The sequence below is a fragment of the Mustela lutreola genome, chromosome 10, assembly GCF_030435805.1.
Source record: "Mustela lutreola isolate mMusLut2 chromosome 10, mMusLut2.pri, whole genome shotgun sequence".
In the NCBI taxonomy this organism is placed as follows: domain Eukaryota; kingdom Metazoa; phylum Chordata; class Mammalia; order Carnivora; family Mustelidae; genus Mustela; species Mustela lutreola.
Genome location: NC_081299.1, coordinates 11,709,467 through 11,735,756, shown reverse-complemented (window position 1 = coordinate 11,735,756; position 26,290 = coordinate 11,709,467). Strand labels below are relative to the sequence as shown.

Genomic DNA, 26,290 nt, shown 5'->3' with positions numbered 1-26,290 from the left:
GGTCAGCCCCTGAAAAGTTAAGGTGACCTCAGCCCTGTCAACAGTTACGCTCCAGATGGCCCCCACCCCACAGCACCCCCAGAATCACAGAACCCTACATCAGCTGGCCCAACACCCTGGTGATATGGGCAAGGGAACTATAGGCCAGAGATGAGAAGGGACTTGTTCAAGGTCACACAGGCTTGAGAAGTTTGGAGGTTAGACCCAGGGGTCCAGGCTATTTCATGTGGCCTCACTACATCCCTCCTTTTAATGAGGCCACAGACCAATGTAGCCAGGTTCTAGCTCAGGGCTCCAGAAACTTAGCCCCAACAAACCAATTTGTCTGGCCTTCTTAATTTCCCCAGTCACATCTCAATGATCTGTGAGAAAACCAAAGACTGTCAAAAGATGCCCTTCATATGTTAGAAATAAGCAGGCAGAGAAGGGAAAACTGACAAACACTGATACCTGCAAAGCCAACTGCCTACCTAAAGTTTGCCAGAGGTGGCTCAAGAGACCAAGCCACTTGGAGGACTGAGGTACTCAAGCCTCCAGAGGGAGGCAGGCTGTGAGATGAACCTCGGAGAGGTCAGGGAAAGCAGCTGAGAGGACTGAACTGAAGACGGACACACACGGACTTCTCCCATAAGACTACTGGCAGACTTAAGTGAGATGATGGAGCCCAGCGCTAAACATATCGCGGGTGCTCAGTCAATGGTTTCTGGTGCTATATGGCTAAGTAAGCCACCAACGGCTGGCTCCCCTCTCCCCACTATTTTACAGAGAGCAAAGCTCGCTGAGGCGTGAATGCCTGGTTGCGTCCCTATCCCACAGTAAACCTGGTGAGGGCAGGAGCTGTGCCTGACTTGCTCACTCACAACAGCGACCCAGCGCCCAACACAGAGCAGTGCTGCTGGTGTATCTTCAGATGGGCGGCTGGATGCGTGGGCGGATGGATGGACGGGAGGGTGGATGGATCGGTGGGTGGGTGGGTGTGCGGGTGGATGGATCGGTGGGTGGGTGGGTGGATGGATGGATGTCATCTTTGACATCCCCTCGTTTCTTTCATCAACCCTCCCAGTTTGCCTGGGACTGAGGAGTTTCTTGGGATGCAGGACTCTCGGGATGCAGAAATCAGGACAGTCTCGGGCAAACACACTGTCTGACAACTGTCTGACTAAAGCCAATAAGCTCATCACTAAGAGATGAATGGTACCACTGACAATTCTTCAGGAAGGAAGGAGGCTAACACGGAGACGGGACTCAGATCGGAGGGCTCCTCCCCACCCCACGGTCTTAGCCCGGGTTCTTACAACACCCTCCCTTCCAGACTCCGCCCCCTTCTGGGAAGGTCACCTTTGAAAGGCGGGAGGCCAAGTGGGCATGCGCCGCGTACGCACAACTGCGCATGCTCGCGTTTTCTTTCTCCGCCTTCCCTCCGCCCATTCGGGAAACAGGAACCGCCTCCCACTCGACGGCTCCAGCGCGGCTAGCGGGTCCTGGGTGGACGCTGGCTGGGCGCCGCGGTGCTCGGTGGGACGACGGCGGAGAGCGACCTCGGGGTTAAGGGGTGGGGCGCGACGTCAGAAGCCAAGATGGCGGCGGTGGTCGGAGTCTCCTTGAAACGCCGGTTCCCGGCTGCAGCCCTTGGCGGAGCCTGCCTGCAGGTGAGGTGCGGGACGGGAGGGAGAGGGCAGGCAGGAGAGGGATGAGGGCGGCTTGTTGCTCAAGGGGCCGTGAAGGTTGCCGAGGGAGCACAGCGCAAGGCCTCGGGGAAGGGGAGGACCCGCTCCCGCTGCGTAGTGCTCGGGTCTGGGCCTAGAGCATCCCTGTCCGTTATCCTTCTGCGCCTAGCCGCAGCCTGGGAGGTTGTCAAGGCGGAGACGGTTTTTTTTAAAGATACGGGGAAAAAGTTCGGAGAGGTGTCTCAAGTTGCCCAAGGTCACATAGCAAGCGAGTAACACTGTTGGAGGCAGAATTATAATCCAGACCTTTGGGCTCTAAACTCTTTCTGTGTCTTCAAACTAGCCGCTGTGGGAGAGACAGACCTGCGGGAGTGGGAGGGGTGGGAACTGGGAACGGAGGTCTCTCCAGCGTGCAAGACCGAGGGCTCAGTAAATACGGACTGGGCCCTTCCTCTGGCGGGGGGCTGCGGGAAAGACTGGGTGTCCTCCTCTCAGTGTCTCTTCAATGTCTCTGTCTCTAAAGGGCATACAACAATACCGAGCGCGAGTTTTGGCATGGATCTCCTAGGTACAGAGCTTGGCGCTGCCTTCCTGTATTTGTTTATATTACTGGGTGTGCAGTGGTACGTCTCCCCACACCCCCCTTGTATGGTCAGGAAACCACACGCTTCTGATCTGCGTTCTAAATGGGGCTGTTTGTAAGGGGGAGGGAAATTGCCATTGCACCCATAAGGGACTAAAAATTTACAAATTCTTTTCAAGTCTGTTTCCTCCTCTGGGCTCCTCAACAACCTCTGCAGGTGGGTAATTAACAGTTCTTACCTCCTCAGTTTGAAAACTGAGACCCCAGAAAGAAAATTGTACTTGTTCAGAATATCATGGCCAAGAACTGATAGACCTAAATCCAGGTTTTTTTTAACATGATATGAGAAAAACTCCTAGCACAGATCTGGACACAGGTGAACCATGAATTACTAGTTCCTTTCCCCTTCTTGCGCTTAGGTGAGGATATCTCCCTCTGAATACTGCTCTGGCCCTATCAGACAGTATGTATGGCCTGTCTTCTGGTACTAGCTCTTTCCAGTATGCTGGCTGTGAACTCAGACAACTCATTTTATAGGCTCTCGGAAAAGGGGAGATAGGGAAGGAGGACCGCCTACCAGAGCCTCAAGTTCGAGCCCTCTGAGCGTTAAATTGATGACTAATAATGACCTTGTTTACCAGTTCCTTTTATAGTTGCTGAGCAAGCAGTGAAGTTGTGAGAGCCCCACCAATGAGAAGAGTTCTAAGGTCCCTCTTACGTGAATGAGTGAGGAGAAGGCTAATTTCATAGGTCAGTTTCGTAATTCCAGGTGAGGCCGTTGGCAGGGTTTCCTGAGGGCAGAGAAATTGAAGAGTCCCTCCTCTCCAGCTCTTAGGAATGTGCATTCGTTCCCGTAAAAACCACCTCAAAGAATCCCATAATCTGGAGCACCTGGGTGGCTCAGTCGTTAAGTGTCTGCAAGCGGAGGCGGTTTCTCCCTCTCCCGGCAACTCCTCCTGCTCGTGCGCAGCGCGCTCTCTCTCTCTCTGTCAAATAAATCTTTTTAAAAAGCTTAAAATTCTTTTAAAAAAGAATCAAATAATGAGCTTGGTGTATTATCTAAAGTGATACTCAGGTTCCTAGGACTCTAAGATACAGGATTTCCCTTCTGAATATCTTTTATGCATTAGTCTGCTCCCGCAAATCATAGTTCTTGCCTATAAGTGTTTGGCTATAATGTATTTACTGATTGTGTTGCCTTATTTCTTCATTTAGATTGTGAACAACGTTAGGGCAAGTAGCGCCTTCTCTCATTTGTGTATCTCATTGCGCTCAGCACTGGCAGGTCTTAGGATACCTGTCAGCCCATCAGAATGATACAGAAACTGATGATATTGCCAGTGTTGAAAAGCAGAAATTATATTACGGTCTGTGCTAGCCACTTGACCCTCCAGTTTAATCTTACGAGGTAGATACTAATATTCCCTTCTCTTTATACAGAAGAGGAGATAGAATCAGAGAGGTTCAGTAGTTTACCAAAGAACACACAGCTACTAAGTGGTAGAGCTTGGATTTAAACCAGTGCCACTCACACATTTTGGAAACAAGCCTGCACCTTCTGTTTTACTCAGGCTTATGCATACTTCTTTCTCTTCCTCCTCTCCCATTTCCACATCTTTCTTTTCCAAATATTTGTCTGCTCTATTGAGCTCTAAGCCTGTTCCTTAAGGAAGGTTTCCTAAAGAAATAACAAGCAGGGGCGCCTGGGTGGCTCAGTTGGTTAAGCCTCTGCCTTCAGCTCAGGTCATGATCCCAGGGTCCTGGGATCAAGTCCCACATTGGGCTCCCAGCTCCACAGGGAGTCTGCTTCTCCCTCTGATCTTCTCGCTCATGCTCTCTCTCACTGTCTCTCTCTCTCAAATAAATAAATTTTTAAAAAAAGAAAAAATAACAAGCAGCCTTTAGCATGATCCAGAATTCACTCTGTTCATCCTCTTCAGTCTGGTTCAGTCCAGTTGTTAATTGTCTTGGCACCTTCCTTAAATCAATTATAAACTATGGAGTTAATCTTACTTGAGATTTTCTAGAAGGCCATGCTCAGCCGTAAATACTCAGTTTTATAGATCAAGGTAGAAATGCCTGTGAAGGATCCTCTTTGAGCTTGTAGTATAAATTGCTGGAGAGGCCACAAGGAAAAAAAAAAAACTTAAATTGCTCCCAGCTCCACACTTCTGCCCATGTATTCTCCTTTTCTTCATGTTACTGTGGGAGAATGAGCAGGACTCCTATGGCTAACCCTTCATTCGCGCTCTGTATCCCATCGCTTATTCAGAGATAGTTCTCCAGGGAATCTGCCCTTCCCTCCACTGGCAGTGTTTCCCTCGCCAACAGATCAGCAGCACGCAAGCATGCTATAATCTCTCTTATTGTTTAAAAATAAATAAATAAAAATCCAGCTACCACCCCATTTCCCTATTCATCATTATGCTGCGTGGCTTGAGCCAGAAACTGGAGTCGTCCTTGCTCTTTGCCACGCTCTCATATCCAGTCTCTGAGGAGCTCTTGTCAGTTCTTTCTTAAAACCTATTCAAGGGGCATCTGGATGGCTCTGGGTTAAGCTGCTGCCTTCGGCTCAGGTCATGATCTCAGGGTCCTGGGATCGAGCCCCACGTCGGGCTCTCTGCTCAGCAGGGAGCCTGCTTCCTCCTCTCTCTCTGCCTGCCTCTCTGCCTGCTTGTCATCTCTCTCTGTCAAATAAATAAAATCTTTAAAAAAAAAAAAAAAAACCTATTCAAAACTTTACCACTTCTGCCATCCACAGCCACCAACCTAGTTCAAGCCATTGTCATGTTATAGCTGATGACTGATTACTGCAATTCTTACCTAGTTTTTTTGCTTTCGCCTTTGATTGATTTTCATAACAGAAGCCAAAATGATCCTTCCAAAGCTTAAGTCTGACTCTGTCACTCCTCTGCTCAAAATCTTCAGTAGTTCTCGTCTTACTCAGCGTAAGAGCAAAAATCTTTACAAGGCCAGGGCACCTGGCTGGCTCAGTCGGTCAAGCATGCCACTCTTGATCTCGGGGTCATTTGGACCTAGAGCTTACTTAATTAACCAAAAGTGGGGAGCACTTGGGTGACTCAGGTTAGTTGAGCCTTGGACTCTTGGTTTCAGCTCAGGTCATGATCACAGGGTCATGAGATGGAGCCCACATGGGGCTCTCCCCTCAGCATGGAGTCTGCTTAAGGTTTTCTCCCCTCTGCCTTTAACTGCACATTCTATCTCTTTCTCTAAAATAAATAAATAAAACCTTTAAAACTAATGTATGTACTCCAAAGTTTGAATCTCAAATATACAACCTCCACCAAGTACATTTACAGAAATTTGCTAGGGGCACCTGGCTGGCTCAGTAGAGCGTGTGGTTCTTGATCTCAGGGTCATGAGTTCAAACCCCATTATGGGCATAGAGAAACCAAACAAAACAAACAAACAAAAAAACAAGACCTTAGAAGGTCCTTTGTGATCTGGCTCTCCTGGTAACTTCCTAATTCCCTTCGCCATTCCTGCCCCTCTCCCTCACTCCGTTCCCAACTACATTGACGGCCTTGGTGCTCCTCAGACAGGTGCCCACCCCAAGAGTGTCCCCTCTGCCCAGTTTGCTCTTGCCCTAGGTATAGGCATGGCTTGCTCACCTCCTTCAGGTGTTGCTCAACTGTTACCTTTTTAATGAAGCCTTCTCTGGCCACCCCTTTTAGAACTGTAGAATTCCAGCCAGGACCCCCATTCCCTCCTTTTTATTGTCCCCTTCCACCCCCATTACACGTACCCCCAGAGCCCATATACGGTCAGTGTTATCTGTGTGCCTCCGGCCCCTGCAAGCTCCGTGAGGATCAGAATGTACGTGTATTTTGCCCTTGATCCCCAGGGCCTAGAACAGTCCCTGGAACACGGAAGCCACTCTGTAATTCTTTATTGAGCAAGTAAACAAATGAATAGGTCTGGGCCTAAGAACTTGCTAAGTGTATGAGTTGAGTGTTCTTAGATTTGTTTGTGAAGATGGATTATCTTTTCGTGCTGTTCTAGTTCAGATTCGCATTTTCACCCCAGACAGAATGGGTGTAGGACCTGTGTTTGGAGTCTAAGGACCTGTGTTTGCATCCTGGTTCTTTTGTTGTATGATTTTTACTTTCATTTTTTAACTGAGAATAATAAAACTTTTTTGTTGTTGAGATGTGGTAAAGATTAGAGACAATTTAGTACATTTCACACGGTAAGGGCTCAGGGAATCGAAGCTTCCCCACCCCCTTCTCCTAGGACACCCATGTAACAAATTTTAAAGATTTCTCTATTGCACGAATTTATGTTCTTACCGCAGCTGCCATAGTCCACCGTTCCTTCACTAGAGAACTACAACCTCCTCTGGTGGTTTTGATTTCCATATCTTCTCTCCTTCCTCTTGGACCTTCCCCCCTTATCCTACTGAGTGTTGTATAAAATATACAAAACGAGTTTAAATTAGTTGTTTAGAAAAAATCAGTAACACTTTGGGATACCCCAAAATTTATGTTAGGGCTCATTGCCTTATGGTAGTACTCTGTTTTGATGCCCCCCCGCATTGTTCTTGTCTCACATCATTCGTAGGATAAGAATTTAAATGATTGGGGGGGGGAACCCTAATCACATTGGGGAAGATCTGCATGAGCAAGTCTAGACCTTTGTATTTTGCAGAGCGGATATGAAGCTGACTTAAGTATCAGAAGTGTCAAGGTGAGGACCTGTGGCCGGTGATGGCCGTCACCTTTGATAAGCCTTTGTGGGAGTGAGACTGAGTTTCCTGGGACTGGGTGACTTTGCCCCCTGACAGAACTACTAAAGCAGCCTTCACAGCCATGGAGCTGGAGTTGGCAACTCCAAAGTCCCAGCTTCTTTTGAAAGTTCAAGCTTTACTAATGTTCTGGCCCAAAAAAAAAATAAAAGAGTTCTGTGTTTCAAAGGCATTTTGTCCCTCTTTCTCCCACCACCTACCACAGGGAGGGCAGCCACCCATGTCACTGTCACACAGCCCAAGTTACCTTCCTGGGCATTTGTCCCAGAGAAATGGAAACATTTTCACAAATATTCATTGTAACTTCATTCATGTACCCAAAAACCGGAAACAACCCAAATGTCCTTCAGTGGGAGAATGGCTAAACCAGTGGGAGTCCATCACACCATGAAACGCTACTCAGTAGTAAAAAAGAAACACTGCTTGGATGAATCTCCAGAGAATTATGTTGAATAAAGAAAAGCCAATCCCAAAAGTTTACATACTAGATGATCGCATTTATATATAACATTCTTGCAATGACAAAATTACAGGAGTGGAGGTGGATTAGTGATGGCTAGGGGTTTAAGGAGTAAGGGAAGGAGGCCTGAGGGCTGTGGGTGTGGCTTTGAGAGAGCAGTCCTGGGGCTCTTTGTGGGGATGGGAATGCTCGGTGTCTATCAGTGTCGATGTTCTGGTCGTGGGTTGTGCTGTAGTTTGGGGCAGTGTCTTCATGAGGGAAATTGAGTAAAGGATTTGAGAGATCTCATTATTTCTTGGAAACGCATGTGATTCTGTATCTCAAAATGAAAAGTTCAGTTTTTTTAAAAAAGCAACAAATCCTGGACATACACAACACTGAATTGATCCCGGAAGCATTATGTCGAGCGAAAGAAGCTAGACCCAAGATTCTCTGATTGCATTGATGTGAAATTCTGTAACAGGCAAATCTGTAGTGATAGAAAGCACATCAGTTACAAGGGATAGGGTAGGGCACTGATTTTAAAGGAAAACTAGAGAACTTTCTGGATGGATGGAAATGTTCTGTCATAATTATGGTAGGAGTTATACCACTTCATTAAAACTCATCAAACTATACACTTAAAATGGTAAAATTTATTGTAATGAGTTATACCTCATTAAATCTAACCAAAACAAGGTGGGGGCACTAAGCAAGCAGAAAGCTGCTGGAGTATCTCGAGTAATCTTTTCACTTCCTCCACTTTGTCTTACATGCCACAGGGTGGCACTAACCACATGTTCTGCCATTTCACAAAATGGAGTGGGGCGGCGGGGAGCGGGTGCCTGGCTGACTCATTCACCCTTGATCTCCAGGTTGTGAGTTCAAGCCCCCTGTAGAGCTTAAAAATAAATAAACTAGAATGGACTAGAAGAGAATCCTGCCTTTAATTCTTTAAAAAGGGGGGAGGGGGAGAAGATGGAGTCCCTAATGGGAGGCATTCAGTTGTAAAAATGACTTTCCTTTTACTGCTGATCCGAGTCAGGTTGGTGATAAAGGAAAATACTACTTTATCTTCACTTTCATTCTCATATTTTCTCTGTGTTTCCTTTTCTCATACTGAGAGCTGATGTTCAGATTTTCAGCCTCACCTAATTCAGGACACTTTTTTGCCAGTAGGTAAGACCATCACGTTTCTTGTAGTTACACAGTTAACCTTCCCAGTTTCATCTTTTTTTTACCAGCTTATAAGAGAACTAGCTAGCCTGGGAGATAGTCTGCATGTGTCTGCATACAAACCGGGTCTCAGCTGCTGATTGCTCTTTGGACTTACAGGATCTGACGACCGACCCCACCCCCCAACCTCGCTGCTTCGCATGTAGGGCCCAGGGGACTTGCCTGGTGTCCTCCACTTGGATGAAAGATTTTCAAGGGCTATGCGGTGGGGACAGCATGTTTATATTAGTTTAATGCTCAAGTTTTGCTTTTTTCTTTTTTCCTTTCTTAAATTTATTTTAAGTTCCAGTATATAATTTTTTGCATTTTTCTTCAGTTATTCCTAACCATAAATTGAACTGCTGTACGCAAAGACCTGGACCAGGCATGCTGGGAGATGTAAAATGTAACCTGTTCCGTGCTCTGAATGGTTAATTTTATGTGTCAGCTGGGCCACAGGGTGCCCAGGTAGTTGGTCCAACATTCTGGGTATTTCTGTGACAGTGTTTTTGGATGAGTTTAACATTTAAATTAATAGACCTGGGTGGCTCAGGTCATGGTCTCAGGGTCCTGGGATCGAGCCCCACATCAAGTTCCCTGCTCAGTGGGGAGCCTGCTTCTCCCTCTCCCTCTGCTGCCCCTTCTCCCTTTGCCCTCTAACTCTGCACTCTTTCTCTCTCAAATAACTAAAAGTCCCCCTTGGATAAGGGTGAGCCTTATCCAATCAGCTGAGGGCATAAGTAGACCAAAAGGCTCCTCTTCCTCCAAATAAGAAGGAATTTCTCCTGCCTGGCTGCTCTCCAATGGAATATCAACTCTTCTTGGGTCTTAAACCTGATGTCCTTTGAGCTAGAACCGTATCATCAGCTTTCCTGGCTCAACATGGGCCTCCAGGCTCGGGCTGGATTTACATCATTGGCTCTCCTGGGTCTCCAGCTTGCCAGCTACAGCTCTTGGCACTTATCCTCCAGAATCATGAACCAATTCCTTATAGTAAAATCTCTTCTTATAAATATATATAAGTATATATTTTTTCATACATATGTAGACATGTATATGTAAATACACATACTTCTGATTCTATTAGGAGAACTCTAGTATACATGCCCTCAAAGAATTTAAGACATAAAAAGAAGACAGAACTGAGAAGAGACCTGCAGATATTCACAGATAAGCAGGTAGGACAATATTTAAGAACCTGGATCCTGGGGGCGCCTGGGTGGCTCAGTGGGTTAAGCCGCTGCCTTCGGCTCAGGTCATGATCTCAGGGTCCTGGGATCGAGTCCCGCATCGGGCTCTCCGCTCAGCAGGGAGCCTGCTTCCTCCTCTCTCTCTCTCTGCCTGCCTCTCTGCCTACTTGTAATCTCTGTCTGTCAAATAAATAAATAAAATCTTTAAAAAAAAAAAAAAAAAAAAAAAAAGAACCTGGATCCTGGAGTCAGACAGGCAGACTTGGGTTCCAGTCATGGCCACTCTCATCAGCTCATCATAAATAGTGGCTTTAAAAATGAGTATGAATTTAAATACAAAATTCTTAAGCAATAGCACCCTTGTGGCAAATACGTTCGTAGGAGGAAGCTGTCCCGGTGTAGGAAGGAAGGAGTCAGACCAGGCCTCTTCACCCAACCCTCTCGTAGCAGTCCCTGCAGTGGCACTCCAGGGTTCTGGGCGGCTCTTGGTGCGAGAGCCGCTGGCAGAGACGGAATGTCCAGGAGATGGAATAGAATCATCCTAGAGAACAGGACTCGGCTGTTTGTTAGTTCCCTAAATGTGTTCTCTCCTTTCCTGTGCCCTGAATGTTTGTGTTTTCCCCAGAATGCATACCTGGATACCCAACCCCCACTGTGATGGTGCTTGAAGATGGAGCCTATGAGAGGACATTAGGGTTAGATAAGGTCATGAGGATGGGGCCCTTAGGACAGGACTGGTGCCCTTAAAAAAGAGGAAAAGACAAGATCTCTCTGCCACATGAGGACAGGCAAGAAAGCAGCCATCTGTAAACCAAGAAGAGGGTCCGCACCAGACACCAAGTCTGCCTGACACCTTGATCTTGGACTTCCTAGCCTCCAGATCTGTGAGAAACAAGTGTTGTTTAAGCCACCCAGGCTTCGGCATCTTGTCACGGCAGCCCAGACTGACGAGGACACCTAATCCAAAAGCACCAGCATCTCATTTTGACAACTCCAGTAGCTTTCTGCTGGTTTCTCTACGTGTTGTCTGACAGTTCTTCCTTCAAGCCAGGGATAGTCTTCTCCGAAATAAACATGATTATGTCTCCCACCTGATTGTTTGTGCTGCCCTCTCGCTCTTAGCATAAAATCAAAATCTTGACCTCACATCTGCCACCACCATCCTTACTCAAGCTTCCCTTGCTCGGACTTCTCTAGGGTCTCCCAGATGTGCTGTGCTCTCCCCCATCCAGGCCTCCACACGTGTTGTTCCCTCCGTTTATACACCCCACTCCTTCCCCTGATCCCTACGCGTCGGGCCACGGCTTGAATATCCCTTATGGGGACTAACCCAGTCTCTTCCTAGCACAAGTCTACTGTGTTCTTCCCTCTTTATACTGTATAAAGAATATTTCATTTCTCTCATGCTGGGGCTTCTGGGTGGCTCAGTCAGTTGAGCATCTGTCTTCGCTCAGGTCATGATTCCAGGGTCCTGGGCTCGAGCCCTGCATCAGGCTCCTTGCTCAGTAGGGATTCTGCTTCTCCCTCTCCTCCATGCTGCTCCCCTGTCTGTGCAGTCGCTAGTGTGTGCACACACGTGCTCGCTCTGTGTCAAATAAATAAATTAATTAAATTTCTTTCTTGCTCATACAGAGTAGATTCTGTGAGGGCAAAGACCGTTTCATTATGTGCTGCTTCACCCGCCCCCGGCACCTTGTCTGGTATGTGCTAGGTGCTTATTAGTATTTGTTGGATTATCAAATGACTCACTGCCTTTCTCAGGAAGACTCTTACCAGGAGGTACCTTGATGGCTCAGCTTGTGGTCTCCGGGTTACGGATCAGAGCTCCGCGTTGGGCTCTGTGCTCGTCGGGGAGTTTGCTTTAGACTCTCCCTCTGCCCTTCCCCCTCTGTGCATACAGACACTGTGTGTCAGTCATGCGTGGGCTTGTATCCAGTGTTGAAGTTCATAGTGCCAGCAACGCACAGGATTTATCTTGCAATTTTAATATTTTTTTTACTCTTGCTGAATTTTTCAATTGCAGGCCTGCCGGGGGGCCCAGACAGCTGCCGCTGCAGCTCCCCGAATCAAGAAATTTGCCATCTACCGATGGGACCCAGACAAGACTGGAGATAAACCCCATATGCAAACTTATGAAATTGATTTGAATAAGTGAGTATCTGTGTGAGAGCTAGGTATTTGATAAATGGAAGTGAACTCTTGATCTGATTGAGGGACATGCTTTTTGCATCCTTGGAAGGTTTAAAAACAGACCATTCGGTGGTCTGGAATTTATCCTCTCTTTTTCAAATAAGAATGAGGTGCGTGTCTGATTCAGAAAGATAACCAGGGACTCCTGGAAGGTTCAATCAATTAGACATTTGACTCTTGGTTTCAGCTTAGGTCTTGATCTAAGGGTTTGGAGTTCAACCCCCCATGTTGGGCTCTACTCTGGGCTTGGAGCCTACTTAAAAAGAAAAAAGAAAAAATTAATACCAAGAACAACAACTTTTTGAAAAATGTCTTTCCTTTCCCCAAATCGGAAGACCACAAACGCCTAGGAGTATGGGTAGAGCGGGTAGACACCACAGATTTGGCTGGAATGGTGATAGGACGAGAGGGATGTAGCGAAAATATTAACAGTTTGTACCTCTATTATTTTTTCCATTTCTGTCCCATCAAAGTGCCACAAACGGGGGCCTGGGTGGCTCAGTTTGTTAAGCAACTGCCTTCCGCAGTTTTGGGAGCCAGAAAGCCTGGACAAGACCTAAATATATACCACAAATCTGTTATCTGATGCTAACCCTCCCCCTCCCTCACACAGCCCTCAACCAGCAACTGGCTATTTGAGTTCTAATTTGGATAGTGGAATTACCCAATTTTCAAATTACCCAATTTGAAAAAGGCAATTTTTCGAAACACAGATTTAAATGCTTACATCGTTAAACTGACCTCTTCCTCTTAGGATATTACTATCCTGCACAACTGGGAGATAATAAACCCATGCTGTTTTAAGCCACTAAGTTTGTGGCACTTTGAAAATTTTATTTATTTATTTGATAGAGAGTGAGAGAGAGAATAACAGGGGAGAAGGTTAGAGGGAGAAGCAGACTCCTCATGGAGCTGGGGTCCCAGGATTCTGGGATCATGACCCGAGCGGAAGGCTCTCTGCTCAACAGGGAGCCTGCTCCCAACCCGCTCCCCCGCGTACTTGTGATCTTTTAAAATTTTTAAAAAAAATTTTATCATTGAAAATTACTAATGAATTTAACTCATCCAGTTTTAGCCTCATTCTGTAAGTTTTGATTTGCAATGCTTTTATTTTCCAAGCAGCTAACAATATTTTACATTATTCCTTAATAAAGCAGTTATTTAAAAGAGTGCTTTCTAATTTTCAAGTAGTTCAGAGTCTTTTGCTTCTGATGTGAATTTTTAGTTTTATTGTATCAGGGACAGAAAATTGGCCTGGGGGGCACCTGTGTGGCTCAGTCAGTTAAGCGTCTGCCTTTGGCTCAGGTAATCATCTCAGGGGCCTGGGACTGAGCCCCATGTTGGGCTCCCTGCCCAGTGGGGAGGCTGCTTCTCCCTCTCTGCCCCTCCCCCTGATGTGCTCGCTCTGTCACTGAAACATTGCTAAAATTCATGAAGTGTGGGGTTCAGAGAACTTGGGTGGGTGAACTCGTGGAGTTGTAGGGAGAGGGCATGGCTCTATGCATCTCTTCCATTTGGCTGTTCTACTAAATCATGGTCTAGTAAGTTAACTGTGCTCTAAGTTGTGTGAGCCTCTGTAGCAATTACCAAATGCAAGGAAGGGATCGTGAGAATCTCTGATTTGTAGCCAGCCATTCGGAGCACAGGGGACACCCTGGACTTGGGAGAGTCTGAGGAGGGATCTGACACTGTCTCCATGGAGGTACACTGAGTTCCAATGTGGGACACCCAGCTCATGTTGCAAGGTTGCTCGGTTCCAGAAGCTACATATTTGGTGAGCAGGTGAAAGGTTCACAGCTTTGAAAAAACTGCCTTTAAAAAAACGTTCCCAGATCCTGTAAGTAGAGGGGCAGAGAACACAGTGGACAGTTTCCGGCATTGGTTGACCAGAAGGAATGTGCCACGCGGGCGTGGATTTTCATGTGTTCTGTTCTCTGGTGCACCTCCAGCATCCCGACCAGAACCTGGAACAGAGCAGACTTTCAGTTAACAGTGAGTGCAGAAAAATCTCTGATTTTATGACATAATTCAGCCACTATGATTTTCAGAGATCTCCCATTAAAAACACTGACAACACTTCTCCCTCCTCAAATATCAGAGGTTGTTAAGGTCACAGTTCCTGATCTTAGCAAAGATAGGGCCGTGGGGTATTTACACGTTGCAAGATAGACTGGCAAGATAGACTGCCTGACAGCAAGGTAGCTAATCTCATCCTGGTGATCATTTCACAACAGACACGCCCAGTTCTGTGCCACACTCTCCTGGTAAACACCTTAAATCCACACCTTGGCCATGAGATCAGTAAAGCTAGGGAAAAAAAAGTCCCGGTCATGCTAAAGGCTGTTTGGGGAAGGGGGCGTGTGTTTTTAAATGCCATGCCTGGGAAGTACACAGGGCAGCGGCCAGAAACAGGTTTGTTGAGCACTGGTCTGTGTGCCAGCTACCATGAAAAGTGCGGCTTTTTAGGTATTTTTCTAACAAGCCTGTGACGTAAAGATCAGTTCCATTTTACGGATAAGAAAGAAGCAGGCTCGGGCGCCTGGGTGGCTCAGTGGGTTAAGCCGCTGCCTTCGGCTCAGGTCCTGGGATCGAGTCCCGCATCGGGCTCTCTGCTCAGCGGAGAGCCTGCTTCCCTCTCTCTCTGCCTGCCGCTCTGTCTACTTGTAATCTCTGTCTGTCAAATAAACAAATAAAAATCTTTAAAAAGAAAGAAAGAAAGAAAGAAGCAGGCTCAGAGAGCTTGAGCCGTTCCACAGAACTGCACCCTCGAGGATAATAGTCGCGTTAAACTAAGCAAATGGAGCAGGCGCTCCCCGCCTCATCTTCTCCCAGGTCCGTTCACCCAGCGTAGTCCTGTGAGATGCAGCTGCTGCTCTCTGCTTTGCAGGTGGGGAGCTGAGGAAGGGGTTTGCTGAGAACCTGGTCAGTGTCCAAGCCTGGACACTGCCCGGGCTCCCAGACGCCAGGCCTGCTCTGCAGCGTCCAGGCACAGTGCTGCGGCCCTTCCCACCCCCCGCTCACTGCCCCCACGCCGGTGGACACTCGCAGCGCTGTCGAGTTGGGAGACTGTCTCCTGTAGCTTTTCTTTTCCTAGAAATGCATACGCGGTGTGACTCCGCCATGCTGAAAATGCAAAGGAATACACACAAAAGCGTGGAAAAAATTGAGTGTGCCCTGAGAAAACCAAGTGGATGAGAAGAGCAGCTACTGTGTGCAGCATCTCGGATCATACTGGACTGCAGCAGGGACCCTGAACTTCCGTCAGTACAACTGGGGTGTTCTCTTGTTTCCGGGCAGATGTGGTCCTATGGTGTTGGATGCTTTAATCAAGATTAAGAATGAAATTGATTCTACCTTGACCTTCCGAAGATCATGTAGAGAAGGTAAGCATTTCCTTCCTTGTTAGGCTTCAAATGCTTGGGCTCTGGTCCGGGGCCTGCCACGACCGGCTGGCCTTCTGCCAGGGGACCTTGCTGGGCATTGCGCTTCCCTTTCCTTGGGTAAATGCGCCAGATATTCCACGTGTAGTACGGGTTCCGGTTTCTGTGTTTCCTTCCCGTCCAGAGCTTCTCCCGCCTGCTGGCAGCCACCAGGGCACCCCTGCGGAGTTCATTCACGGGAGGGGGGTGGGGGGAGACAGTGGAGAGTTTCTAGTTGGGGTACAGTGCACCCCCCCAGGCTCCCAGCATTATGTGTGTCCATGTGTATAGAGCAGCTGCTCAGGAGGACCCTTCTGGGTGGGAACAGTGTTTCCCGCGGTGTGCTGCTGGCGCCAGAGGAGCTGAGTTCAGACAGTGTTCACAGGCAGGCAGTGTTTTTCATGGCAATAGCTGTGTATTTAGGTGACATGTTAGAAAAATATAATTACTAATGACCTTGGAACAGTGATCTAGTTTTTTAATATAAGTTTAAGTAAAAATGAGTTGATTCTAAGAAAACTCCTAAATAATCCTTCACCTGTGCTCGGACGGAGCAAAAATCACAGAGGGATGGCACCAGGGCTGAGGGGTCCTGACGGCCATAGAGCCCCGTCAGTGTAGCAGGCTCTGTTCTGTGCAGTGGACAGGGCTAGACCAGCACTATTAGCATTTAGGCCCAGGGAGGTTAAGGGACTCCAAAAAGCACGCAGATAGTGAGGAGCCAGGAGTCAGCCAGAGTTGTCAGATTCCGGAATTGTGCTTAGGCGGTACACTCTGCTGGCTCTCCAGGCTTGCAAAACCTGGGATCAAACCAAACAGGGTCGCTTGAGCCACAACCAGTAGGAAGCTTCTTCCTGAACTGACCTTCCAGAAAGGGAAAAATCACTATAGGTCTTGGCCTGTCACTTTTTGCCTGTGTTCTGCTGTATACATTTCAAGTATCTCAGTCCTGCTAAGACATCTGCTTTGATTCAGCTAATTGTAGAGGATGAGAGTTAGTGTACCAAACGCTGACAGATAGTATGATAGTCGTGCTGAGTCCTGCTGTTAGGGAACCCTCGGCTGTAATTAAATACTAGCCTTCCCATGTATGTCCTGGCAACGTAGGAAATAGAGATGCTTTTCAGTAACCTTTCCCATAAGACTTTTTCAGAGCCAAGAACATAGGATGTGACCCATCTGGACTAAAAAGTATGAGGCAGGATTACTGATTGCCACTCCTTTTGATTCCCTCATTGACTGTTACGAGAATTTCCATGGGAGCCTTTTTCAGAGAAGACTCACTGGATTTTTTTTTTTTTTTAATTGTATTTGATTTCTTACAAGAGCATACTTCTCTGGTTGGATGCTGGGCACACGTAAATATTTTGATAGCATTCAGTCTCCTGGGAAACTTTAGGAGTATTTGCTTATGATGGGTCTTTGTTGTCTCTTATACACTTACACTAAGATTTACAGGAGGGTGCCTGGATGGCTCAGTCGGTTAAGCATCTGCCAGCTCAGGTCACAATCTTAGGGACCTGGGATCGAACCCCACATCGGGCTCCCTGCTCAGCGGGGCATCTGCTTCTCACTCTCCCTCTGTGCTCTCCCTCTGTCTCTCTCTCAAGTAAAATCTTTAAAAGAAAGAAAAAAAAAAAGATTTACAGAAGAAGAGGGGGTGGTCTTCCTAAAATGATAGCCCAGTGCAGGTCTCATAAGTAATCACATTTCTGAAAAAACAGCTTCAGAAAAGTGGGTTCAGATTGCTTGGTCCTCTTTAAACTCTGAAATACCGAGGAACTTCCCATACACGGCAAGGAAAGTGTCATTTTCAGGGTCCTTGGTCAACACCTTATTTTTGCTTGGTTTGTTTTGCTTACACATAAGTGAGTTCATTCTTCTCCCTGGCAGGGCAGTGTTCAGGTGGTCTGTGGGTGTCGTGTCCCCAGGGCAGCTGCTGTGCTGCTAGTTCAGTGGGGACAATAGAATAAGAGTTGTGTGTGGGTTATCTGTGTCCAGGCCTCAGCTGGAAGATGACCAGCACAGAGTCAATTTCCTTGTGGGTCCATTCTGTCACAGTTTGAGGACCAATAACAGGGTCCCTTTTAAAAAGGGGTTGGGGTGCTGATTTATTTCCTAAAATGCATGAGGACTGGTGTGGGGAGTCCGTGATGCCCACAGTGCCCCAATCCCCTTCTGTCTCCAGTACCGCCTGTAGCGCGTAGGTTCCACAAACGGGTTGCCTCATGGTCACAAAACGGCATTTGGAGCTACTGTCATTAGATCTGTATTCCAGGCAGTAAGATGGAGAAGGAAGACGCCACGGGGCACCTCGGCCACTGCTCCTGCTGGTGGGGGAACGACATTGCAGAAAAAGAGTTTGAAGCTGGACTGACGGGCCCTGGGTGAGGAAGTGCTAAATGCGTTCTCTCTCTCAGGCATCTGTGGCTCTTGTGCCATGAACATCAATGGAGGCAACACTCTGGCTTGCACCCGCAGGATCGACACCAACCTCAGCAAAGTCTCAAAAATCTACCCTCTTCCGCATATGTATGTGATAAAGGACCTTGTTCCCGTGAGTTCCTGCCTCCCCCGTCCCACTCTCTCCCCCACTCGCCCCACCCCATTTTTTATTTGGGGGGAGAAGGGAAGAGGTGTGCGTGAGCGAGAGGTGTGTTGCCCTTCGCTGGGGCAGGCTTTCCTCCCGAGTTTAACGAAGGAATTTGAACGGTAGAAGATAAACAGGCCTAGAAGATTCTCCAGCCTCTCGTTGGAGAGGATTGTTGGGGAATAACAGGGCATAGGATTTTAGAGCTGGAACAGTCCTGGAATGAAGAATTTGGCCGTTAACTACAAAGAATTCATGTGGAAAATACCAGCGGGGAAGGCACCGGTTGTTGCACGTACTTCAGTCTCTGCCTCCCCGTGTGTGAGCGCCTTCCCCGACAGGGCTGCGGGATTGCACGGTTTCCCGAGTGGGTGGAGGAGAGATTGCCCAGAAGCAAATAACGCCTGTGACTGTTTCTCCTCCTGTCATCTTTGTGTGGGTCCACGCCAGGGGCAGAGAGTCAGACCTCTGCTGGTGTGGGATGGGGAAGTGGGCCGCGTCCCAGAAACAGGGTGCAGACGAAAGCTGGGGAGTGATAGTAGACTCTGACCCTTCTTTTCGATGTCTTCCTCTTAACCTCAGGACCTGAGCAACTTCTACGCTCAGTACAAATCCATCGAGCCTTACTTGAAGAAGAAGGACGAGTCGCAGGAGGGCAAGCAGCAGTATCTACAGTCCATAGAAGATCGTGAGAAACTGGTCATTAGTCCCCATTTATTGTCTTGCCTTGCAAGGAAGCGTGGCTTGGGGGGATGGGGTGGGAGTAGCAGCACGGGACGCTGCAGACCGTTTATGGAGTGTGTTCTGGAAAGGAACTGCAAGAGCATCTGTCCGAGGAGACCCCGTCCTCTCAGGGCCGGGGGGTCATGTGATCCCACAAGGGCCCCCCCATGGACCAGGGATCCGGAGCACGGCTGCCCTGCCTGGAAGGGCAGATGATTACCATGTTGCAAGATGGTTGTTTCAGGGGAAACCTGTATGCAAATGATTAGGTCTTGCCGAGGCGACAGCTCTGTCAGAGCTGCTCTTGAACAGAGTGGCCGCGTCAGACACGTGCCAGCCCCTGGCAGTCGTGCCCCAGCCTGTGTCAGGTGGCCGCCCATCGGGCGCTGGAACCGTGCCGTGCTTCCCTAATGCCAAGTGTCCGGGGGATTGCCGGGTGGGGCGGTGACAGCCTGTCACTCTCTTGGCGCTCGGGTGTCCAGGCTGGGACATCTTAGAGTGAACATTCTCAGGTTTTTGGTCCCGTTCTCTGGCCCTCCTCTGGAGAAGCCTCTGGTTTGTACCTGCAGTCCTGGCACTTCCAGTGTCCTTGTGGGGAGGGAGCAGTGGGAGGAACACCCAACAGCATGGACAGTGTGACTGCACAGAGCCAAGGGGACCGCGTGTCTGCGTGTCCTGCGTTCCTCCGGGGCGGCAGTGGGGTCTTACTCCTTCCTGAGTCCCGAGGCCCTGGCGCGGGTTACTTATGGGTATGTGTTAGGCACGTGGATGAGTAAACGCCCGGTACCTTCTAGACGTCAGATGGTTGAGGCCCTCTCCTCTTCCCTATGGAATTAAGACAGGACAGTCCTTGTGGGAGTGCCGGCGCTCTGGGTAGAGCGGTACGGCGCAGGCAGCTTTCTCCTGTGTCGGGAGTCCCTTGTCCTTGGGACAGCACTCTACCCGGCAGTCCTGACTCGCACAGAGGGTGTGACTGCGCAGGGTTGGCTTGGAACTGGTCTCTGGGCCACCTCACCCTCCTGCATTCCTCCGGTAGGCAACCCCAGCTAGGATCCGCCTGCTGGGTGCGCGGTACTAAGGCACGAAGAGTCTCCCTGAGCACGTTTTCTACATGATCCAAGTTTACACCTTGAAATACCAAAAATTTGTTAAGCGTTTTTCACTTCCTTAAATGAGTATGCTGAGCATAGCTTTTTCTCACAGTTTTAAAAGCCATAATGGTCACTGTGGGTGATTGGAAAATACAAGTAACTATTTTTAAATATAAATAATCTGTAATATTCCAGCACCCAAGGATAATGTCCATGGACAGATACTTTTGTTTTTTTCTTTCATATGCTACATTTTCCTGTAGCTGGGATCAAATGTAAATATGCCTTTGTGTCCTGCCTTTACTTTCGTCACTGTGAGCATTTTCCCGTGTTCTTACGAATTCTTCATGAGCATTTGCCCAGACGTTGCTTTCTGCTACTTCAGTTGGATGCACTGTGCATTACGTAACGTCCACCTACTATTGCACAATGAAATTCTCTCCAGTTGTTCACTGTTACGAATAAGGCTGGATAAACATCTTGATCTTTCAAGTTCTGGCCAAAAATGTGAGTTCCTTTTCTTGTTAATAGGTTTTTCTGTAAGTGGACCAAAGAATATGACCATCTTGAAAGATCTTGAGCCTGGCGCCCTGTGCGTTCTAGACCAGTGGGGAAGTGTACGCTCCCACGTACTCTCTGAACAGAACAGAGGTTTTGACTCGTGGTTACAGTCATGACTGTCAACTCTGTGTCATCTGTTACAGTCAGAGGTCACTGTGCTCCTCTGTCTTGCTGCTTTTAATCAGTTTCTGGTTTTCACAAAATTAGAATGTCTGGTTTTTTAGAACTGGCTGGACAGATTCAGTCAGCATGGCAGGGTTCTAGTGCAGGGAGGTATTCCAGAGTTGGACCACTTGGGTCGCATCCTGCAAGCCTGGCTGCTTGCAGCTGTGCGACTCTGGACCGATAACCTGTCTGCAACTCCAGTAGTCCTCACGCCGTAGCATAGGGTTGTTGGGATGATCAGATGAGGGAAAGTGACAGGGGGCTTATCCTTATTTAAGATATCGTCCCCTTGCCAGCGCAGGCAGAGACCAGGGTAGACTCCTCAATGGCCCAGTTAGCAGGTCCTTCCTCATTGCTCCCAGTGAGCATTCTCGGTGGTAGGGTATTTGGGGTGGGTTGGTTGGTTTTTTCATGGTTTTTTTAGACAGTTGAGAGGTTAGTGTTTATTAGAGAGCAAGTGCCAGCTCTGGGTTCTAACCCAGCAGACACGTACATTCAATTCCAAGACATTTTCCATGAACCTGATAATCTCCGCGAGCCACCCCTAAGACTTTGCCAGGGAAACTCACTCGCAGGCGGGCGCTTTGTTCTCACCTCGACCCCAGCATCATGATCTGTCACCTGGAGACGTGGCCGTCTCATGCGCATCCTGACTGCCCTTTCCCCCGCGCGCAGGACGGGCTGTACGAGTGCATCCTCTGTGCCTGCTGCAGCACGAGCTGCCCCAGCTACTGGTGGAACGGAGACAAGTATCTGGGACCTGCAGTTCTCATGCAGGTAAGACGCTCCCTCGCTGCCCTACGGGGACTTGACGCTGAGGCGGCCTGGGCGCCTGGCTGGAGCAGTCACCGGAGCAGCTGACTCTCGGCTTCAGCTCAGGTCCTGACCTCAGGGTCCCGAGCCAGCCCTGCGTCGGGCTCCACGTGGGGGGTTGAATCTGCTTCTCTCCCTCTGCCCCTCCCTCCTCACCCACCCCCCCAAAAATAAATAAATCTTTAAAAAAAAAAAAAATTTGAAGTCCAAGAGGACAGTATATTGTTGGAAACCAAGCATTCCAGCGGGCATCCATTACAACCAGGACTGTCTTCACTTGGCTTTCAGTAAGTCTTCGCCTGCAAAATAACTCATTCTGTGTGCTGCAGGCCACCCCAAGGGGTGCTGGCGTGCTTTTTGATAAAATAGGCCTTGCAGGTGTTTAAACGTATCCCCTATGCAGCTGGCTCTTGCCTACCCACTCGCCCACCACCCCCCGCAGACTGCATCTGTCGGGGGGCCACCCAGCACCCTCGGACAGGGGTGTCTGACATGCAAGCAGGGGAGAGAGAGGTCTTGGAGGGGCAGCTTCCCAGCTCTAAGGCTGGAACTGGTTTCCAGGCTAATGAAAGCCTGGAGTCCTGGGCTTCGGGGTTACTTGACAAGAAGGCAGCACTGCTCTTCCGTGCACGTGCGAACGTGTGTAGTTCACTGCAGAGAAACTGCCTTCGTTCCCAGAAAGCTGTGCTTTTGCAATCTGTGGTCAGTGCTTTTCACAGATTCCCAATTCGAAAAAGCAAGTTCCCATTTCTCGTCTTCCCACGAAAAGGGAAGTTTCAAGCTGTGTGACTGCTTAGCAGTATTAATCTCCGTCCACACAAAAGATCGAATAACGAGGCGCATGCACAGTGGGCCTCTGCCCCCCACGCTGTGAGTTGCTGGGGAACGGAGCGGCCCCCGCATCACTGCGCGAGCAGCCCGGCCTGCCTTCGGCCGTTGCGAGCCAGGCCCCGGGGGCAGACTGACCAAGAGACGTACGGTCTCCTGACAGATCTCCTAAGTCATGGGTCTACTAGAAGACCTGGGTTGGTGCTGTGAAGACAGTCACGTGACACCGTCCCTGCCTTCCCGCACTCAGAATCCGGGCAGGAAGCCAGTGAGCACCTTGAGATAATGAGACGATGCCTGATGACATGTGATGAAGCGCCCGGGTACCCGGGGTGCTGCGCCCCGTGGTGGGGGGCACCGTAGTAGAGAGCAGTTCTCGAGGAGGGACGCTCCCTGACAGATAGCAGGAACCACAGAGCAGAGACAGGCCTCTCAGCTGAGGTTCCCTTTCTGCTACTCCCCCGGGGCTCTGAGCGGGCCAGTTGGGATGGCAGCGTGGCTCATGGCCCCCTCCCCAGGCCTACCGCTGGATGATTGACTCGAGGGACGACTTCACCGAGGAGCGCCTGGCCAAGCTGCAGGACCCGTTTTCCCTGTACCGCTGCCACACCATCATGAACTGCACCAGGACCTGCCCCAAGGTACGCGGGCCCCAGCCCTGCCTGCGGGGCTCCAGGAGAGGGGCTGGAGAACCATGTCCCCCCAGACGAGCTGAGCTGTGAGGACCAGACTGGCTCGGACCCTCCCCCTCCGGAGAAAGGTTTCCTTGCGGGGCACATACGGGCCCGGGGGAGTCGCCACGCCCCAGGAGTCCACAAGCAGGAACCTGTCCTCGCTCTCCCTGACTGGGTAGGAGCCTCGAGAGGTGGCAGAAGGCGGGTAGCTGTTGGGACTGGATCCCTGCTCCGTGTTGCAGGGTCTCCACTCGCAACACTGCTGCTAGCGTGTCATGCTCTCACAGCAGCCCCTTTGTCCCCGGTGTCCCTGGGTCAGGGCTCGCTCTCTCCACACTGTCCCCGATCCCGCTCATCTTCCCCTTCCTGCGCTCCCCTTGAACTTCGGCTCCCGCCACTGCCCATCTCTCAGCCTGCCTGTGGGGCCCTCACGCCAGCAGGATGGCCCGCTGTGGCCTGGCTGCCCCCCGCCCAGGTGCCGACCCTGGTCTGCTCAGTGGGCAGGGAGCACCCAGGGCCACGCGGCTCCGGACACGGCTGCCCTGTGAGCAGAGACTGGGGGCAGAGCGGGGTCCCTGAGAGAGGCAGCGAGGGAACAGGCAGCAAGATGGAAAACTCTAGGGTGACCAGTTGGGAATTTTTAAAAAGGAGGTGGGGGGAGATAGCATAGCTTAAACAGGAAATGAGACTGGGTAATTCCCTGCTTTTTTGCCTGGAGACTGTTTCCAGGGCCCCCTGTCTCACGGTGCTTCTCATGACTGGCCAGCAGTGGGGCCTGGGGGGGCCCCTGGTGAGGGAGAGCACAGGCTCCGGCCTAGCATGCGTGAGCCGTTAGTAGCTGGGCCCACACACGGGAGCCCGGTCTGGGCTCCGGAGGTGCGTTCCCGGGCAGGTGCCTTCACAGCAGACAGGGACAGAGGCCTTCCGTGACCTGAGGGACTACACGAGGCCTGGGTTGTGTGAGCTGGAAGGGTCCCTTCCACAGATGGGGACGCTGAGCCCCGGGCACGGGGGGTGGGCTGCCAGCCACCTGCTGAGGTCACTGTTGGGGCAGGGCCAGGAAAGCAGCCCCCCAGACTCCCTGACTCGGCTCTTCTGCTGCCCCAGGCGTGCTGGTGGGCACAGACCCCTGAGGTCCAGTGGTAAACGGGGGTGAGCAGGGCGCCACGGAGGCCCTTGCGGCGTTTCCATGCTGTGCACGAACGCACGCCGCTCCTGTTCCGTCTCACACTGCCTTTTCCCCTTAATTTACTTGGGAGACCATTCTGGAGCAGTCTTTGAAGAGTGTCCTCGCTCCCTTTCTCTCTGAAGATCTCGTTTCTTTTTCTTTTTTTCCTCCTTTCCACACACTTTTTTTCCCACCACAGAAGTGCTTTTTTTGGCGATTGAGTTGCACAGACAAAAGCTTCCCAGCTGGGTGGGATGCGGCGGGCACCGGCATGGACTATGCCGAGTGAGGGAGAGTAGACGGCGTACCGAAGCTCCCCACCGTCTGGAGCCTCCAGGTCGCGGAGTCCACGTCGGCCTGCGGGTCTCCGCGGAAGGCATCCTGGTGCGCTGGACCACACCACAGCGGGCAGAAGGGGGCGGTGGCCTTGTGCGGGGACCGCAGGGCACACAGCAGCAGCCACATAGCCCAGGATGGGGGGCTGGGCCTGACCAGAGGGCATCAGGCCCTGGGGAGTCTGTGGGCAGGGGGTTCCCAGGGCCAGGCCTGGGGGGGAGATCTGGGCAGGACCAGGGGGCCGAGCTGGCTTGGTCTCAGGCAGAGCTGGGCGCTTGGCACCAGGGAGGAAGCTGTTACAAATGTCCCCTCTCCCTCCCCTCCTTGCTCAGTCTTCTCTGCGTGCGTGTTGACGATGTGTGTGTACAAACTCGGCCCTGAATTTCTTGCCCCTCAGAGGGCATGGCCACGCGTCCTTGGCCAGTTCCTGGGTGTTAGAGGCGACAGACTTTGCTTCCTGCTCGGGATCTTCTGGGCCTCTTCCCACACCCTTAAGCGTCAGGGTTAGAGCTGTCCTGCTAAAACGCGGCACTCTCTTCTAACCTCCGAGGGGCCCTCGTCTGTTTTTCACATCTTCACGTGTCTGCCTACCTGTAGGCGGTCGGCAGGTCTGCGCAGGGTTTCATTGTGGTGCCTCCTGCAGAACCAGTGTGGGCCAGACGGCTGATGGCGCTTGGGAGGGGCCACCCACGAGGCTCGGGTCACCCAGGAGGGCGTGTGTATGCCCTGGGCAATGTGTAAGCATCCAAGGGCAGCTGGCTGCTTGGGACACTGGCCATGGCCGTGGAAGAGCCGCCCTCTTCTGGATGCGTGTGCACACAGGGGTGGGGGGGGGGGGGTGCGTGTTGTCAGCCCTGGGCAAGGCTTTCACCACCAACCAGGAGGCCAGTGCAGGTGAAGGCGGGAGAGCCCTGAGCCCGACCCCCTGGCTTTGGAAGGGTGAGGTTTGCATCCACCTTGCTTTGTCCCTGTCCCACTGGGGAGTTTGCCCAAGGTGCTGGGTTCTTCACTCGGCCTCGCTGACCTGGTGGTATCAATTCTCTTCTCTTTTCTCAAGGGGCTGAATCCAGGCAAAGCTATTGCTGAAATCAAGAAAATGATGGCCACCTATAAGGGGAAGAAGGCGTCCGTGTAACTGGTCCCACACTCAGCATGACAGCCAGCTCGGCTAGACGTGCTGTATCTCCAGTCCGAGTCCCTTCAGAGGTCTTGGTTTTCCATGAATACAGCATGTATAATAAAGATTTTAAGAAATAAGTAAATGTTATTCTACTTTATTAACAAAAAAGCAAGCCTGTTCCTTTTACTCCCTGAAGAGGAATGCACGGGCGCCAGAAGGAAGAGTCCCTGTCCTCGGAGAGGGGCCGGCTCCTGCTGAGCCCCTGGGGGGTGGGGCGGGGCCCGTCTGCACCCGGGAATGTGCAGGGGGTTCCCTGTGCCCCTTCCCGGCTCCACACCCTTGGGTGGGTTCCTCTAGTCTCGCCGTTTGTCCGTCTGTACTGGGAGGTGGGTGACTGGCCGTCTCACCCACGGCTGTGGGAACAGACTTTCCTGCCTGCTCACTGTTGGCTCTTGTCCTTATGCAGACTCCGGGATTAGAATTACCGAGGCGAGGTTGGCTGCCTCCCAACACGGAGCAGTGACCGGGTCAGCTGTGGCCTTGAGTTCCACGGCTGACCTCCAGGGGCCTCTCCATCATGACAAATGGGCACACAGAAAGCTTTCCCTTCCAAATCGGTGTGATACGGGGCAACTGGGTGGCTCAGTTGGTCATGACCGCAGAGTCGTTAGATCGAGCCCCATGTCGGGCTAAGTGTGGCATCTGCTTGGGATTCTCTCCCTCCCCCACACCCCTGACACATGCGCTCCGTCT

The 26,290-nt window shown here is 50.4% G+C and overlaps 1 protein-coding gene across 1 annotated transcript; it reads left to right on the top strand.

Moving 5' to 3' along the window:
• Nucleotides 1-1,491: 1,491 nt before the first annotated feature.
• On the top strand, nt 1,492-25,705 carry SDHB (succinate dehydrogenase complex iron sulfur subunit B). Its single transcript, XM_059135773.1, has 8 exons — nt 1,492-1,649; nt 11,883-12,010; nt 15,347-15,432; nt 17,889-18,025; nt 18,641-18,757; nt 21,274-21,375; nt 22,758-22,880; nt 25,475-25,705. Exons 1-8 carry the CDS (start codon nt 1,578-1,580, stop codon nt 25,550-25,552), a joined length of 843 nt encoding a protein of 280 aa, XP_058991756.1. The 5' UTR covers nt 1,492-1,577; the 3' UTR covers nt 25,553-25,705.
• The last annotated feature ends 585 nt before the right edge of the window (nt 25,706-26,290 follow it).

What these genes read in the sequence shown, in the direction of transcription:
- SDHB (XM_059135773.1), top strand. Translation starts at nt 1,578, where the DNA reads ATGGCGGCGGTGGTCGGAGTCTCCTTGAAACGCCGGTTCCCGGCTGCA. An exon ending in TTGGCGGAGCCTGCCTGCAG is followed by an intron (nt 1,650 to 11,882) that starts GTGAGGTGCGGG and finishes TTTCAATTGCAG; the next exon opens with GCCTGCCGGGGGGCCCAGAC. An exon ending in TATGAAATTGATTTGAATAA is followed by an intron (nt 12,011 to 15,346) that starts GTGAGTATCTGT and finishes GTTTCCGGGCAG; the next exon opens with ATGTGGTCCTATGGTGTTGG.